This window comes from Symphalangus syndactylus, chromosome 14, assembly GCF_028878055.3.
Source record: "Symphalangus syndactylus isolate Jambi chromosome 14, NHGRI_mSymSyn1-v2.1_pri, whole genome shotgun sequence".
NCBI lineage: Eukaryota > Metazoa > Chordata > Mammalia > Primates > Hylobatidae > Symphalangus > Symphalangus syndactylus.
Genome location: NC_072436.2, coordinates 114,248,961 through 114,262,253, shown reverse-complemented (window position 1 = coordinate 114,262,253; position 13,293 = coordinate 114,248,961). Strand labels below are relative to the sequence as shown.

At 59.4% G+C, this 13,293-nt stretch overlaps 1 protein-coding gene across 7 annotated transcripts in view; it reads left to right on the top strand.

Moving 5' to 3' along the window:
* The window catches only part of MGRN1 (mahogunin ring finger 1), a 71,914-nt gene that overhangs the window by 54,939 nt on the left and 3,682 nt on the right, over positions 1-13,293 (top strand). For 2 of the 7 annotated variants that reach the window (XM_063618293.1, XM_055242866.2), the window contains 7 exons: positions 3,112-3,221; positions 5,729-5,794; positions 7,255-7,481; positions 8,527-8,650; positions 8,923-8,968; positions 9,540-9,629; positions 11,956-12,000. In XM_063618293.1, coding sequence (XP_063474363.1) covers positions 3,112-3,221; positions 5,729-5,794; positions 7,255-7,481; positions 8,527-8,650; positions 8,923-8,968; positions 9,540-9,629; positions 11,956-11,996 — 704 coding nt within the window. In that variant the 3' untranslated portion in view covers positions 11,997-12,000. The remainder of the gene's footprint in view (positions 1-3,111; positions 3,222-5,728; positions 5,795-7,254; positions 7,482-8,526; positions 8,651-8,922; positions 8,969-9,539; positions 9,630-11,955; positions 12,001-13,293) is intronic. The other 5 variants (XM_063618291.1, XM_055242864.2, XM_063618292.1 and 2 more) reach the window with 3 other exon arrangements.

The following is a 13,293-nucleotide window of genomic DNA, read 5'->3' as shown; positions in this document are numbered from 1 at the left end:
AATCTTTATTCTTATTTTATTTTTATTATTTTTTGTTTGAGACAGTTTCATGCTGTCGCCCAGGCTGGAGTTCAGTAGTGAGTTCTCGGCTTACTGTAACCTCTGCCTCCTGTGTTCAAGCAATTCTCCTGTCTCAGCCTCCCTAGTAGCTGGGATTGCAGGCAACCGCCACCACGGCCAGCTAATATTTTACTTTTAGTAGAGATGGGGTTTTGCCCTGTTGGCCAGGCTGGTCTTGAACTCCTGGCCTCAAGTAATCTGCCTGCCTCAGCCTCTCAAAGTGCTGGTGTTATAGGCGTGAGCCACCACGCCTGGCTATTTTATTTTATTTTATTTTTTTTGAGATAGTCTCGCTCTGTCACCCAGGCTGGAGTGCAGTGTTGTAATCTCAGGTCACTGCAACCTCCGCCGCCCAGGTTCAAGCGATTCTCCTGCCTCAGCTTCCTGAGTAGCTGGGATTACAGCCCTGCACCACCACGCCCAGCTAATTTTTGTGTTTTAAGTAGAGATGGGGTTTTACCATGTTGGTCAGGCTGGTCTTGAACTCCTAACCTCATGATCTGCCCGCCTTGGCCTCCCAAAGTGCTGGGATTACAGGCGTGAGCCACTGCTTTTTAATTACTTACTTTAATTAATTTATTTATTTTGAGACAGAGTCTTCACTCTGTTGCCCAGGCTGGAGTACAGTGGCAGGATCTTGGCTCACTGTAACCTCTGCCTCCTAGGTTCAAATGATTCTTGTGACTCAGCCTCCTGAGTAGCTGGGATTACAGGCATGTGCCACCATGCCCAGCTATTTTGTGTATTTTTAGTAGAGATGGGGTTTTACATTGTTGCCCAGGCTCGTCTCAAGCTCCTGACCTCAAGTGATCTACCTGCCTTGGCCTCCCAAAGTGCTGGGATTACAGGCAGAGCCACAGGGCCCGGCCTTGTTTTTAAATTTTTTTTGTAGAGACGGGGTCTTGTTATTTTGCCCAGGCTAGTCTGGAACGCTTGGGCTTAAGTGGTACTCCTGCCTCCTAAAGTGTTGGGATTGTGGGAGTGAGCCACCATGGCCAGCTCAGATCTTTATTTTAAAGGTAAAGTAGAAAATATTTCGATAAATTTTTAGTGTAACGCTGGTTGCAGATCACACCTATAATCCCAGCACTGTGGGAGGTCAAGGCAGGAGGATCGCTTGAGCCCAAGAGTTCGAGACCAGCCTGGGCAACATGGCGAAACCGTATCTGTACAAAAAGTTAAAAATTAGCCAGATGTGTTGGCTATAGTCCCAGTGACTTGGAAGGCTGAGGCGGGAGGATCGGCTGAGCCTGGGAGGCTGAGGCTGCAGTGACCTGTGATTGTGCCACCACTCTACCCCCACCTGAGAGACAGGGGAAAACCCTGTTTGCAAAAAAAAAAAAAAAAAAAAAAAATTATAGTGAGGTGAAAACAAAGTATGCTGGGTAGAAAATTGACCAAGGAATTAAATTTTTTTTTCTAGAGCATTCCAGACATTTCCTCAGTGAAAAGCCATCTCGTAGGGCCCCGTTCTGAGTGTCTTTCAGTAGAGGGAACCTGAATGTTCTCACAGTGAAAAAACCACCAGGTCAAAGTGCACATCCCACTGGCAGGCCCTTGCCCTGGATCCTGGGATCCCTGGCCTGGGTCCTGGCAATGGGGCCGGGGCATAGGGGGGGATTTGCCCGCGCAGCTGCAGGACACATGCGCTTAGTAGGCCGGATGTGGGGCTGTGCGAGGATGCAGGTCTGTGCAGTCAGGCCATGGGGTCACTGGATGTGTCCAGATCCCAGGAGTGAGTGAAGAGGCTGCTGGGGCCTGGAGGGAGAGGCCAGCCACCCAGCTTGTGGCAGATCATGTAGCAGGGAGGGCTGGCCCAGGCTGTCTGTTGGCCTCTCCTGTCTGAAAGCCACAGAGTTGCAGAGGCAGGGACCAGGAAGTGGGGGCAGGGGTGGGCTGTTTAGGAAGGTTCTCTGTGCCTGCCCAGCAGGGAGGCAGTGTTGAGGACTGAGCCTCAGGGAGGCTGTGTGGCTGGAGATACAGCAGGGCTGCTTTCCGGGGAGGGTGCCCTGAACCGAGTCCAACTCTGGAATCTTCAGGTGTGTGGGGTCGGTGGGTCGGGGCCATCAGACTCGAGTTCAGCGCTCCCATGTGGCTTTGAGCCTCAAGGACATGGCGGTAGAGGTGCCCTTCACAGGCAGCCGAGGGCAGAGCCTGCTGTTCTCAGTAGAAAGTGACACAGAGGAGGCCTGAGGCCCTGTCCCTGGGCTGAGGGCAGATGCTCTCCCCTGTGTTGGTTTGTTGGAGGTGGCTGGTTTGGTTTGGTGGTTTGGTTTCCTGGCCTGCATGCGTCACCAGAGGTGTCTCAGGAACATTCTACAGCGGCCTGTGGGGCCCTTGTGTGGGCAGGACTGGCACTGTGGGATGACGGGGCATCCTAGGCCCTGGTTTATCTTCTCTGCTCCGAGTGGCTGCTGTCTGCCCCTCAGCTTCCCCAGCGTGATGTTCTTGCCTCAGTTTCCCCGGTGTGACTCCCCACTTCAGCTTCCTCAGCATGATGTCCTTGCCTCAGTTTCCCCAGCAGGACATGCCCACTTCAGCTTCCCCAGTGTGATGTCCCCGCCTGCCTTCCTGTCGTGCAGCCAAGAGCTCCTCTGGCCTCAGCCAGGACTGCTGATTTGCAGTCATGTCCTGTCTCGGGTGCAGCCTGGAGCTTCAGGGGTGTGACGCCTTGGGGGTCTTGGCCACCAGCCTCTTGGAAACACCGTCTGGAGCCCCACCTTGGGCAGCACTGCGTGGCCTTGCTGTGTCTCCTGCCCGGGGCCATTTCATTAATACTGTGTTTGCTGGAGTTCTGTCTCTCGTCTTTGGAGCCCCCCTCCCTCTATTTCTGTACAGGGGAGCTGCTTCTTTCTTCCCCCATCTTTCTTGCCTATTAAATTCCTGCTCCTTAAAACTAAAAGAAAAAAAAGACTGTTTGTTGTGATCTGGAAGCGGGGTTGCCCTGGGACCCCTATGGTGTGGGGGGAGTGTCGATCCCTGGGGCTTGGAGGGTCCCCTCGGGGCTGGGTGTGTCGCCTGGGCCTGATCTGAGCCCTCCTTCTGCTGCAGCCTTCCGGGCCCTCCTGCAGATCCGGGCGGTGCGGAAGAAGCCAGGAGCCCTGTCCCCCGTGTCCTTCAGCCCCGTCCTGGCCCAGAGCCTAGAGCACGATGAGCACTCTGTAAGTGCTGCCTCCTGCCTGTGGGGTGGGCGGGAGCGGGGCATGAGTGCGTGGGCCAGGCGCAAGGCCCAGATGGTCCAGCCAGCAGCCCCGTGTTCTCTTCTGTCCGGTGGGCAGGCGTGGCCCCCATGGGTGGCTGTGAGGCATGAAGGGGGTGGCCAGGCTGGGCCCTGGGGTGCCACTGCTGGGAACAGTGCTGCTGCTGTCAGTACCCAGAGCCTGCGACAGGGCTGAGTGTGGTCGAGGTCTCGGTGGAGCCAGGTGCTTTTTTTGTTTTTCTTTTTGAGGCAGGGTCTTGCTCTGTCACCGAGGCTGGTGTGCACCCAAAGTGGTGCCAGTCTCGGCTCACTGCAGCCTCGACCTCCCAGCCTCAAGCAATTCCCCCACTTTGGCCTCCCAAGATGCTGTGACCACAGGCGTGTACCACCACACCCAGCTAATGTTTTGTATTTTTAGTAAGGTGGGGTTTCTCCATGTTGCTCAGGCTGGTCTCGAACTCTTGGGCTCAAGTGCTAGTCCTGCCTCAGCCTCCCAAAGTGCTGGGATTGCAGGCCTGAGCCACCGCCTCCAGCCAATGGTTCTTAGTGAATAAGCCATGCTGTTTACCCCATGAGCTGCTGTGCAAGGGGCACTGGTGACCCTCCTCCCACGCTCCAGGCCCACCAGGCTCCCTCAGTGGGGACCTTAAGGGCAGACCCTGCTTCAGCCACACAAGGGAGGTGGAACCCTGGCTTCAAGGACCCAAAGAGAGAGACAGACATGGAGAGAGATGCACAGAGAAACAGAGAGGGCGAGAGAGAGGTGGAGAGACACAGGGAGAGGCAGAGACAAATGTGGAGAGACACAGAGACAGGATGAGAGATGTGGAGAGACAAAGGGAGAGACAGAGACAGATGTGGAGAGACACAGGGTGAGATGTGGAGAGACACAGGGTGAGATGTGGAGAGATGGGAAGAGACAGAGACAGATGTGGAGAGACACAGGGTGAGATGTGGAGAGACACAGGGTGAGATGTGGAGAGACACAGGGTGAGATGTGGAGAGACACAGGGAGGGACAGAGGGAGAGACAGAGGCGGGGGTGGGTGGCAGGGGCTATGGTGGGCGGGGAGCAGAATGGGGGAGTTGGACAGTGACTGGCTGGGCCTGGGTCTCAGGCCCCCTGCTCCCCACTGGCCACGCACATCATCAGATTGAGTCCCTTTCTTGGCTCTTAGCTGTGGCTGTTTGGAGTCGTTGGTTATTCCAGGCTCTGCTGCCTCTCTAAACAGAAAAGAGGAGCAGAGCCCTGAGGACTGGCGTTCACAGACACCGCCTTTGCTCTCGAAGGCTCCTCGAGAGCCCCCTTGATCAGGGCCTTGACCTGGGCCCTATAGGCCTCCCTGGCAGCAGGTGCAATGTTTCTGAAATGGGGTCAATGTTTAAAAGCCTGGAATTTCCCTTAAAACCCAGATTTTGGGTTTGTCTTTTAAAATCTGACATGGTCTTGAAGCTAGAGGAGAAACATGGCTTGGGGGTCCCTGTCAACCCAGGCCGTCTAGGCCCCTGCCATCGTGGGGCTCCTGGCACCACGCCCTCCGGCACTTTTGATGTTGGCTTTGATTCGGAAACGCTGCATGCGCTCACGTTTTTGGTGGATAGAGAAGCAGCCCCTGAGGGATTTGCCTCTGAGAGGGTTTCACCTAGGGAGTGATCAATGCTCAGGCGTGGCTAGGTTATTGTCACTTGTTTTTGCCCCTCCCTGTTTGTGTTCTGGTGGCTGAGGGTGCAATAGGTCCCTCCCTGTTTGTCCCTCTTATGCTGAGTGAGCTGGGCGGCCGGGGTCCGAGGTGTGACCAGGCAGCTCTGACCTCCACATGCCCCAGAAGGGCTGGCACCCACCCAGGGAGCCGCCGTCCTCTCTGCTTGGAGCAAAAGCAAACGCTCCTCGTCACCTGCCAGGTTCCTGTCGGAGCCCCTTCCACACAGTGTCAGAAAGAGCCACCATGGGTGTTCTCTCCAGCGAGTCCCTGAAGATGATGGTGCGGTGGGTCGGTCTGGGGCTGACTCTTCTCCCCAGCCCTCTTGAGGGGTTCATCGTTGGTGAGAAGTTAGCGGCAGTGCCTGGGCACCGGCTGGGGGACTGTGACCGGGGTGCCTTCAGGATCCCCGCCCTGCACCCACCCTGCATTAGGGAGAGTTCAGCTGCCCTCACGTCCACCTTGGCCAATTCTGTTGCCCCAGGTGAGCCAGACTGCGGTGGGACAGGCAATGGGGATGAGATTGGGCTCCACAGTCTCCCCACTCCAGCAGCACAGCTCCTGGGAGCTGCCGAGACGCACACATGGCCCACCCAGACCCGAGTCAGAACCCGCCCTTAGGACAGTCCCGAAATTCGCATCCACTGGAAGCTTATGAGGTTCTGGGCCACGGTGTGGCAAGAGGACAGCCAGTCAGAGAGACCTGTCCAGCCCACTCCAGGGCCACATGGGGGTGGTAGTTGTAAAACATATGATTTTTATCTTGACAGTGTCCCTTTAAAAAATCAAAGCCGCACCCCGCCTCCCTGGCCAGCAAGAAACCTAAAAGGGAAACAGTAAGTGTCTGGTCCTCCGGCTATGTTTTTTCGCCCCTGCCCTCATTTTTAAACCCACGACAAGTAGGGGAGATCGTTTCCGCCCCAGGCTAGTGTCTGATTCGTATAACCTGTCAGCTCCGCTCTCCCAGTCCCGGCCTCCCTGCCCAGGGAGTTTGTGGAACCAGAAAAGCTCTCGGTTCGTGGGCGAAACGCCAGGCGAGCTGGCCCCGCCGCCCTCCCCTCAGCTTTGCCTCCGCCCCGCGTGGCCCCCGTGCCGTTTCCCTTTTTTTTCTTGCTGGCAGTGGAATGGACGTTGCAGGCGGAACTAACGTCGCTGCTGCGTTTTGCAATCGCGCCCCGCGCATGCTTCTCGGCCCCGTGTCCCGCTCCTTCACCCTGCGGGTTCGAGCTCCTTGGGCTGAGCTCTTTGGTTTCTTTGGGCTTTCCTTGTGCCCCAGGGAGCAGGCAGGGGGACCAGCACACAACCACCTGGAGCCTCCGTGGCCCGGGCAGACCCAGCCGAAACCCTGTGGGCGTTGGTGTGGAAAGTGGAAGCTGCTCCATAGCCACCCGGAGCGTGTTTTCCTTTCTAGAGGGGTGAGGGGATTCTGTGTGGTTATTTACCCTCAACTTGGAGGCAGGGATGGGAGCAAATGTGGGGTACACAGAGGTCCAGAAAAGCATCCTGGGCTCAGTGCCCGGGCCGTGCCCGCTCCCCCATTTCTCCCCCACCTCCCCGTGGTCTCCAGGCACCCCGCACCCATCTCGCTTTCCCCTTCCTTCCAGGAGCTCGGTCAGGCAGGCCGGGGTCTCCCGAAAGGAGCACTGACGAGCGTTTCGCCCCTCAACCTGGTTTTGTGGGGACAGAGCAGGGGCCCCCGCAGTCTGACTTCCGTTCCCCGGAACCTGGGCATTTTCCTTCTTCCTCAGCCTTGTTGATTCTGTCTGCCCCCAATGAGGGGAGAACATTGGCTCTTAGCCAGGGTGTCCGTTAGAGCCGCCTGGAGCAGGTCAGCCCCCAGAGGTCCAGGCAGGGCACAGCTCCTGACAGCTCAGCTCTCCCTGGTCCAGGACGCCCCCAACCGTGTCTCTTGCCTCTGGCATGGCTTTGCTCTGCCCCCGCTCCCAGCTCCTGTCTGTCACTCTGTCACTAACCCTTCACTCTCCACCTGTGGCCAGGCGGGACTGAAAGCCAGGGAGGGGCTGGTTGAGGCCAGGGCTGGGACGGCTCTTGGCAGATGCCCTCGTGCCCGTCATCCCAGGCACCAGACGTGGGCATTTGGGCATCCAGCCACGTGCTGGAGCTGATGGCTGAGGCAGGGAGGGCATCGGTGCTGCCGGGGAGCTCTTGCCACCCTCTGAGGGTGGGGGAGTCTCAATCCCCCAAAGGACAGAGTGGACAGGAGGTCATCAGGAGGAGCGTCTGGGGAGCAGGTGGTCCCTGGGCATGAGCCCCCTCACGCACCCTGTCCCTACAGAACTCTGACAGCGTCCCACCTGGCTACGAGCCCATCTCGCTGCTCGAGGCGCTCAACGGCCTCCGGGCTGTCTCCCCGGCCATCCCCTCGGCCCCTCTTTATGAAGAAATCACCTATTCAGGCATCTCGGACGGCCTGTCCCAGGCCAGCTGTCCCCTCGCCGCTATCGACCACATCCTGGACAGCAGCCGTCAGAAGGGCAGGCCGCAGAGCAAGGCCCCCGACAGGTGAGCGGCAGCCAGGCCAGGTGCATGGCAGGGGGTGTGGTGGCACGCGTGCGGAGCGGGTGTATTTGTGGTTTCAAATCACTCTGTGCTGTGTTCCGTGTGGTGATTCTCCAGAAGGACTCAGAGACCCTGCATCAGGTTAGACTCATGCATAAAGTTTATTACAGCAAAGAACGCAGCAGACGAGGCAGGAAGAGCATCCGGGCAGCCGGAGGCTTTGATCCCCTGACGAGGGCCACACTGGCGTGCAGGCGCCTACGCGCTCTTGAGCAGGAAACTGCAGGGGTCGGTGCTGTGTCTCTGCTGAGGGGAGCCCCTTTGAGCCTCTGGGTTCCCAGACTTCACTGGGGGGCTGGCCATGTAGGCCCACTCGGCCAGTGACCAGCCAGGGCAGCCGAAGCTCCGGACCTGACAGTGACCCAGGCACACTCATTGCTCTTGCCATTCGCCCGTGACGAGCCACGGGGCACAGTCCCTCTCCAGACGGTGACTGCATCATCCATCACTCATACGACAGCCTTCCGAGGGCCTGGCTCCTGGGGTTGGCCACAGGTCATTCGTGGTTCCCCTGGAGCCTTTCAGTGTATAGAGCGGTGGCTGCCGGGGGAACTCTGTGCCTCAGGCCTGTCAGTTCTCATAGAAGAGTGTCAGGAAGGTGTGGGTTCTGCAGGGCCGCCCTGGGCACCCTCCATGCCCACAAGGAGGCAGCACCAAAGCTCAGAGAAATGGGGGCCTCTGTCTCCTGCTGCTTCTCCTCCCCAGGAACCACCAGCGGTTTCTCTTCTCCTTCTAGAAAGAAAAGGAAGGCTAGGCCTGTGCCAGTGTGCGGGGAGCCCCTCTGTCAGGCGGGTCTGTGGTGGCTGCTGTTGCCTGTTGGCCGTTTGGGTTGGTCCCGGTGGCTGGTGATGCCCTTCTCCAGGGACTGTGCTTGCGTGGGTCCTGGCAGGCGTGTGCAGGGGCCCCCGGGTGCCTTGCGTGGCTTTGGCAGGCTTAGCCTTTCTTGTCGTTATCCTCTCACCCCGCCCACCCTCTCCTCTGTCCCCAGCACCCTGCGGTCCCCGTCTTCCCCCATCCACGAAGAGGATGAGGAGAAGCTCTCCGAGGACGTGGATGCCCCTCCCCCACTGGGTGGCCCAGAGCTGGCCCTGCGGGAAAGCAGCTCCCCTGAGGTGAGGCCCCCTGGGGAAGCTTTGTGCACTCGCCCGGGCCAGCCCTCCTCCAGCTTCTGTCACTGGAATCAGACCCCATCCCATTGCCCACCTGGGCGCTCCCGCACTTTATGGGCCCTCGCTGAGCTGTGTGGCTCCTTAGCCTCTGTCTGTGGATGCAGCACCCCCTGGTGGAGCGGCTGTGCGGTCCCAGGAGGGCCTGATAGCGGCTTGTCCTGGAGTGGTGGCCGCGGCTGTCTGAGCTCTAGGCCACTTTCCCCTTTGTTTCCTAGAGTTTGATAACAGAAGAGGTTGATGAGTCATCGTCACCAAAGCAAGGTGAGCCCCTCCTTCCATGGGCACAAACCGCATGCAGGGACTAGGCAGCCCTGGCTCACTGGGGCCTTAGGGCTCCAGGTGGCGTTGGGCCAGCACCTCTTCTGCCCCAGGAACCCTGGGCCAAGAGGCCTCCCTCGGTGTCACTGGGATCCCAGCTGGGAGGGACTGAACGGGTGACGGGGTCAGGCTGCGCTGTTCACCCTGCAGGGCTGTCTGCCTGGGACGGGGAACACCTGCCAGCATGCAGTCCTGGTTTTGAAACATGAATGTGTAATGTTTCTATGGCCAAAACAAAATAGCCCCATGCTCTGAACATCCGGGACACAGTGTAAAAAAGGGGAAAAAAAGCCCCATGCTGGGGGATGGGAAGGAGGGAAATAGAAGGGAAACACCTAGCTTTGGGGTCCCTGGAGAGCAGGTGGGGTCACGATGGAGTCCTGCTGGAGCCCAAGCCTGGGTTCCCCACCGTGGCTACAGAGCCCTTGGGTAAGAGAGACGGCCTCCCACCCAGAGGGACCTGTCGGGACCTGGCCCCTGCCTGTAGGTCCCTAACCTCAGCCTCCACCTGCAGGGACCCGAGCACCTTCCATTGAGAACGTCCTGCAGGACAGCAGCCCTGAGCACTGTGGCCGAGGCCCACCTGCTGACATCTACCTGCCAGGTAAGGGGCTAGGGGTCTGAGGGTGAAGGGCTGGGTGCCCGTCTCAGTCCCCGGGGAGGGGGCCCTGCTCTGATGGTCGGTGCATAGCAGCAGAGGCGGGTCCATTGGAGTCCGGTTCTCTCCCTGGCTCTAAGCCATGCCCCTGCTGCTGACCCTGAAGCAGGATGCGGGCCAGGGCCACGGCCACAAAGCAGCCTCGGGCGGGGCCTGGCTCTTGGGAGCGGAACCTGCACCAATGCCCCTTCGCTCTCTGGGGCCACATTGGCCACAGGAGGTCAGAGAGGCGAGAGAGGCTGCCTGTGAGAGGATGGGGCCCTTTTCCCTCTGCCTCCTGCTCACACCAGGAGGGCAGATCCGGCCCCACTGGGATCACCACATCTTCCCCCACTCCTGATCATATCGTGGGCCCACAGGCCCCATGCTGGGTGCCAGGTGAGCTCCTGGCAGTGCCTGACAGCTGCAGACAGAGCAGGAGCAGGTGCCACATGCTGTGCTAGGTAGCAGGGGCCCCAGGCCACAGAGAGCAGGGGCAGTGTTGTCTGGGTCACCCTGTCCCCGGGCCTGACGGAGGCCACCTGATGCAGCAGCATATCCCAGGCCAGTGTGCAGAGGACAGGCGGGGGCGCCATGCGCCAGCGGGGAGCAGCAAGGCAGCAAGGCCGGGACAGAGGGTTGCTCTTCTCACCTTCCCCGGAGGCTCGGGCCCAGACCCCGTCAGCCAAGTACCTTCATGCTCTTCTCTGCTGGGATAAGATCCTCAGTTTCGAATCCTAAGCTCTAAAGACCGGGAGGGAATGGGGGCTCTCAGACTTGTGTCTCAGCACCTGCTTCGAGGCTGTCTGCGGCTCTGGAACTGGGATAAACAGCCACGGTGCCTTCAGACATGACCCCGGAGCCACTGCTTAGGGACTGTGGCTCTTCCCTGGTGGCCGCCAGGCCTCTTCACCCGCTTCCTGGCTCCAGGGCCCACCATTGCTTGGTCCTCCTGAGTCACCTGGTGACCTGGGCCTGGCATTGGGTGGTTGTGACGTGCTTTAGTTGGAAAGGGGCTCTTGTGCCCCCTGGACTCTGGCTGAGCAGCGGCCTGTGCTCACGGGCTGGGCGTGACAGGTCACAGGTGCAGGAGCAGGCACTGCCTCTGCTGCCCTGATGACCACAGCGGCCTGCCCCGAACAACTCACAGCAGGTGTGTTTAGGGCCAGCTTACCTCACAGTGACACAGAATTTGAGTAAGGTCTTTCAGAGGACCTCAAATATTTCATTCTGATTAAAAACTTGGGGGGTGATGGGGAGGGGCCGGAAGGACCTCAGCTTCTGGGAGCCACGAACATGATAACTGATCCTGCAGGGTGGCCCTGTGGGGCAGCATCTCAAAGGCTGCGCCTCCCCTATGTGGCCAGGCCTGGGAAGGATTGGGACAGCCACTGTCGGCCCACACAGATGAGGCCAGGACTCCGAGTCTCATTCCCCACCCGCAGGGGAGGGTCTCTGGCCTTCTTCAGGCCCACAGACGGGGGCAGGCGGTAGTCATCTGTGGAGGTGGCAGAGGAGAGGCCGAGTCTGCATCGGGTCAGCCAGAGGTGAACTCCTGGGCCCTGGGCCCCCCTCTTGGAGTCGGCTGCTGCTGAATGCCAGCAGGTCAGCCTGCACGGCCTCAGTTCTGAGCCACGGAGAGCACATCTGCCTTTGGGGGCTGTGTGGCACCATCTCCGTGGCTGTCAGCCTTGTCAGCACAGGTTTCTGTGTGTTTTTAAATCCATGTGGTGGCCCCTCTGTTCCACTGACTTTTACACATCACAGAGCCCTTAATTGTCTCTCCGTGTCTGTGCGTAAGGCACGAACACACGCCGGAGCCTGTGGTTTCTCATAGGGGTGCAGCTGCTGCCTGGCGGGGTGGGCAGCATCACTGAACCCTGGCGTCCCTGTAGATGGGAGGGCCCATGAGATGGTGAACACCGGGGGTCCTGGTGTCTCGGACTTGGTCCTGAGCTCAGTCCTGTCTAGCCTCAGCCCCCCACCCAGGGCCTTCACTCCTGAAAGCAGAGGTGGACTGCGCCCGCCAGGTCCTTCATGCGCCCTTCCCTAGGCTGCGGCAGCGGGAGGTGCGGGAGGGAGGGGCAGGGCCAGTGTGCTCCTCCGCGTTGAATTCTGGCCGCGCTCTGCCTCCCAGCTGTGGTTCTCCTTGTGGTTCTCTGTGGTTGCAGCAGAGCGTTTGTTTCTAGATGGCCTCAACCCTGTCCCCAAGCTGGTGCGCTTGCTGTGGCTGTGCCGGCTGCTGTGCGCTTGCTAACCGAGCTTCCGTCTGTCTCTCCCCCTCTCCGCGCAGCCCTGGGGCCTGACTCCTGCTCTGTTGGTATAGACGAGTAAGCCGGTACGTGATCTTCCAGATGCGCTTCGGGGGCTCTGACGCGCGTCCTTGGAGAGAGGAGCCCTCCCCTGCTCTCTGGCGGGGGTTCCTTCTGGTTTTCGGGTCTTCGTCCGCATCCGTCTTCCCAGGGGCCCTGGATTCCAAATCCAGAGCTCTCCAGTGGCTGCTGCACCTTCCCCCAGAAAGTGGCCTCCTGGGGGGTCCTGACTTTCGGGGCCAGAGGTCTCTGCATCTGGACTAGGTGGCCGGTCAGGCTCTTCTTCCAGCCTTGAGGGGCCCTGGAACAGTCCCAGCCCAGGCAGGGAGACAGACCCAGCCCAGGCGCGCCAGAGCCACTGTCCCCTGTGGGAGGCAGAAGCTTGGAGGATCAGGGCAGCACCGTGGAGGGAACCCCAGGGAGACGTGGGGTGATGCGTCCCGAGGGGAGAGGCCTGGGCCTGGCCTTATTCCGGGTGGTCCCACCATGAGTTCCCATCAGTCCTGCAGCAGACACGTTAGGACGCTCAGCAGGTCCACTCCCGTGTTCTGGTCATGGCTTTAACAATTCGTGGGGAAAAGAATGCGCCCTCGATTGGGAGAGCCCCAGGATCACCTTTTCCCAAGCTCAGTCCCGTCTCTTGGAGGGAGTCTGTCCTCGAGGGGCCCTCTGGTGCCCAGGGCAGAGTGTCTTGCATCCTGTCCCGAGGGCGTCCACTCACACAGCCACCTGCTCCCCCGCTGCCTCCTTCCCTTGTCAGCATGGCCACTGTGGGCCTGGCATCACCGTGGGCCTGGCAGCCAGTCCCTTGTGGGCTGCCTTTGTGCCATGAGCCGACTCACTGCTACTGACTCACCTGTCCCTCCCAGTACTGGAACACCAGCACTGAATGATAGGAGGCCCTGTGAGGTTGGCATCCCCCATCCCCCCCAAGAGGCGCCCTCTACCAGGGTGGCCCAGGTGAGTGTTTTTACAGAAGGCTGCTCTGTCCAGGCAGTGGTTCACACCTGTAAGCCCAGTACTTTGGGAGACCAAGGGGGATAGATCACTTGAGCCCAGGAATTCAAGATCAGTGTGGGAAACGTAGACCCCGTCGCTATAAAAAATGAAAAATTGGCCGGGCGCGGTGGCTCAAGCCTGTAATCCCAGCACTTTGGGAGGCCGAGGCGGGCGGATCACGAGGTCAGGAGATCGAGACCATCCTGGCTAACACAGTGAAACCTCGTCTCTACTAAAAATACAAAAAATTAGCCGGGCGTGTTGGCGGGTGCCTGTAGTCCCAGCTACTTGGGAGGCTGAGGCGGGAGAATGGCGTGAAC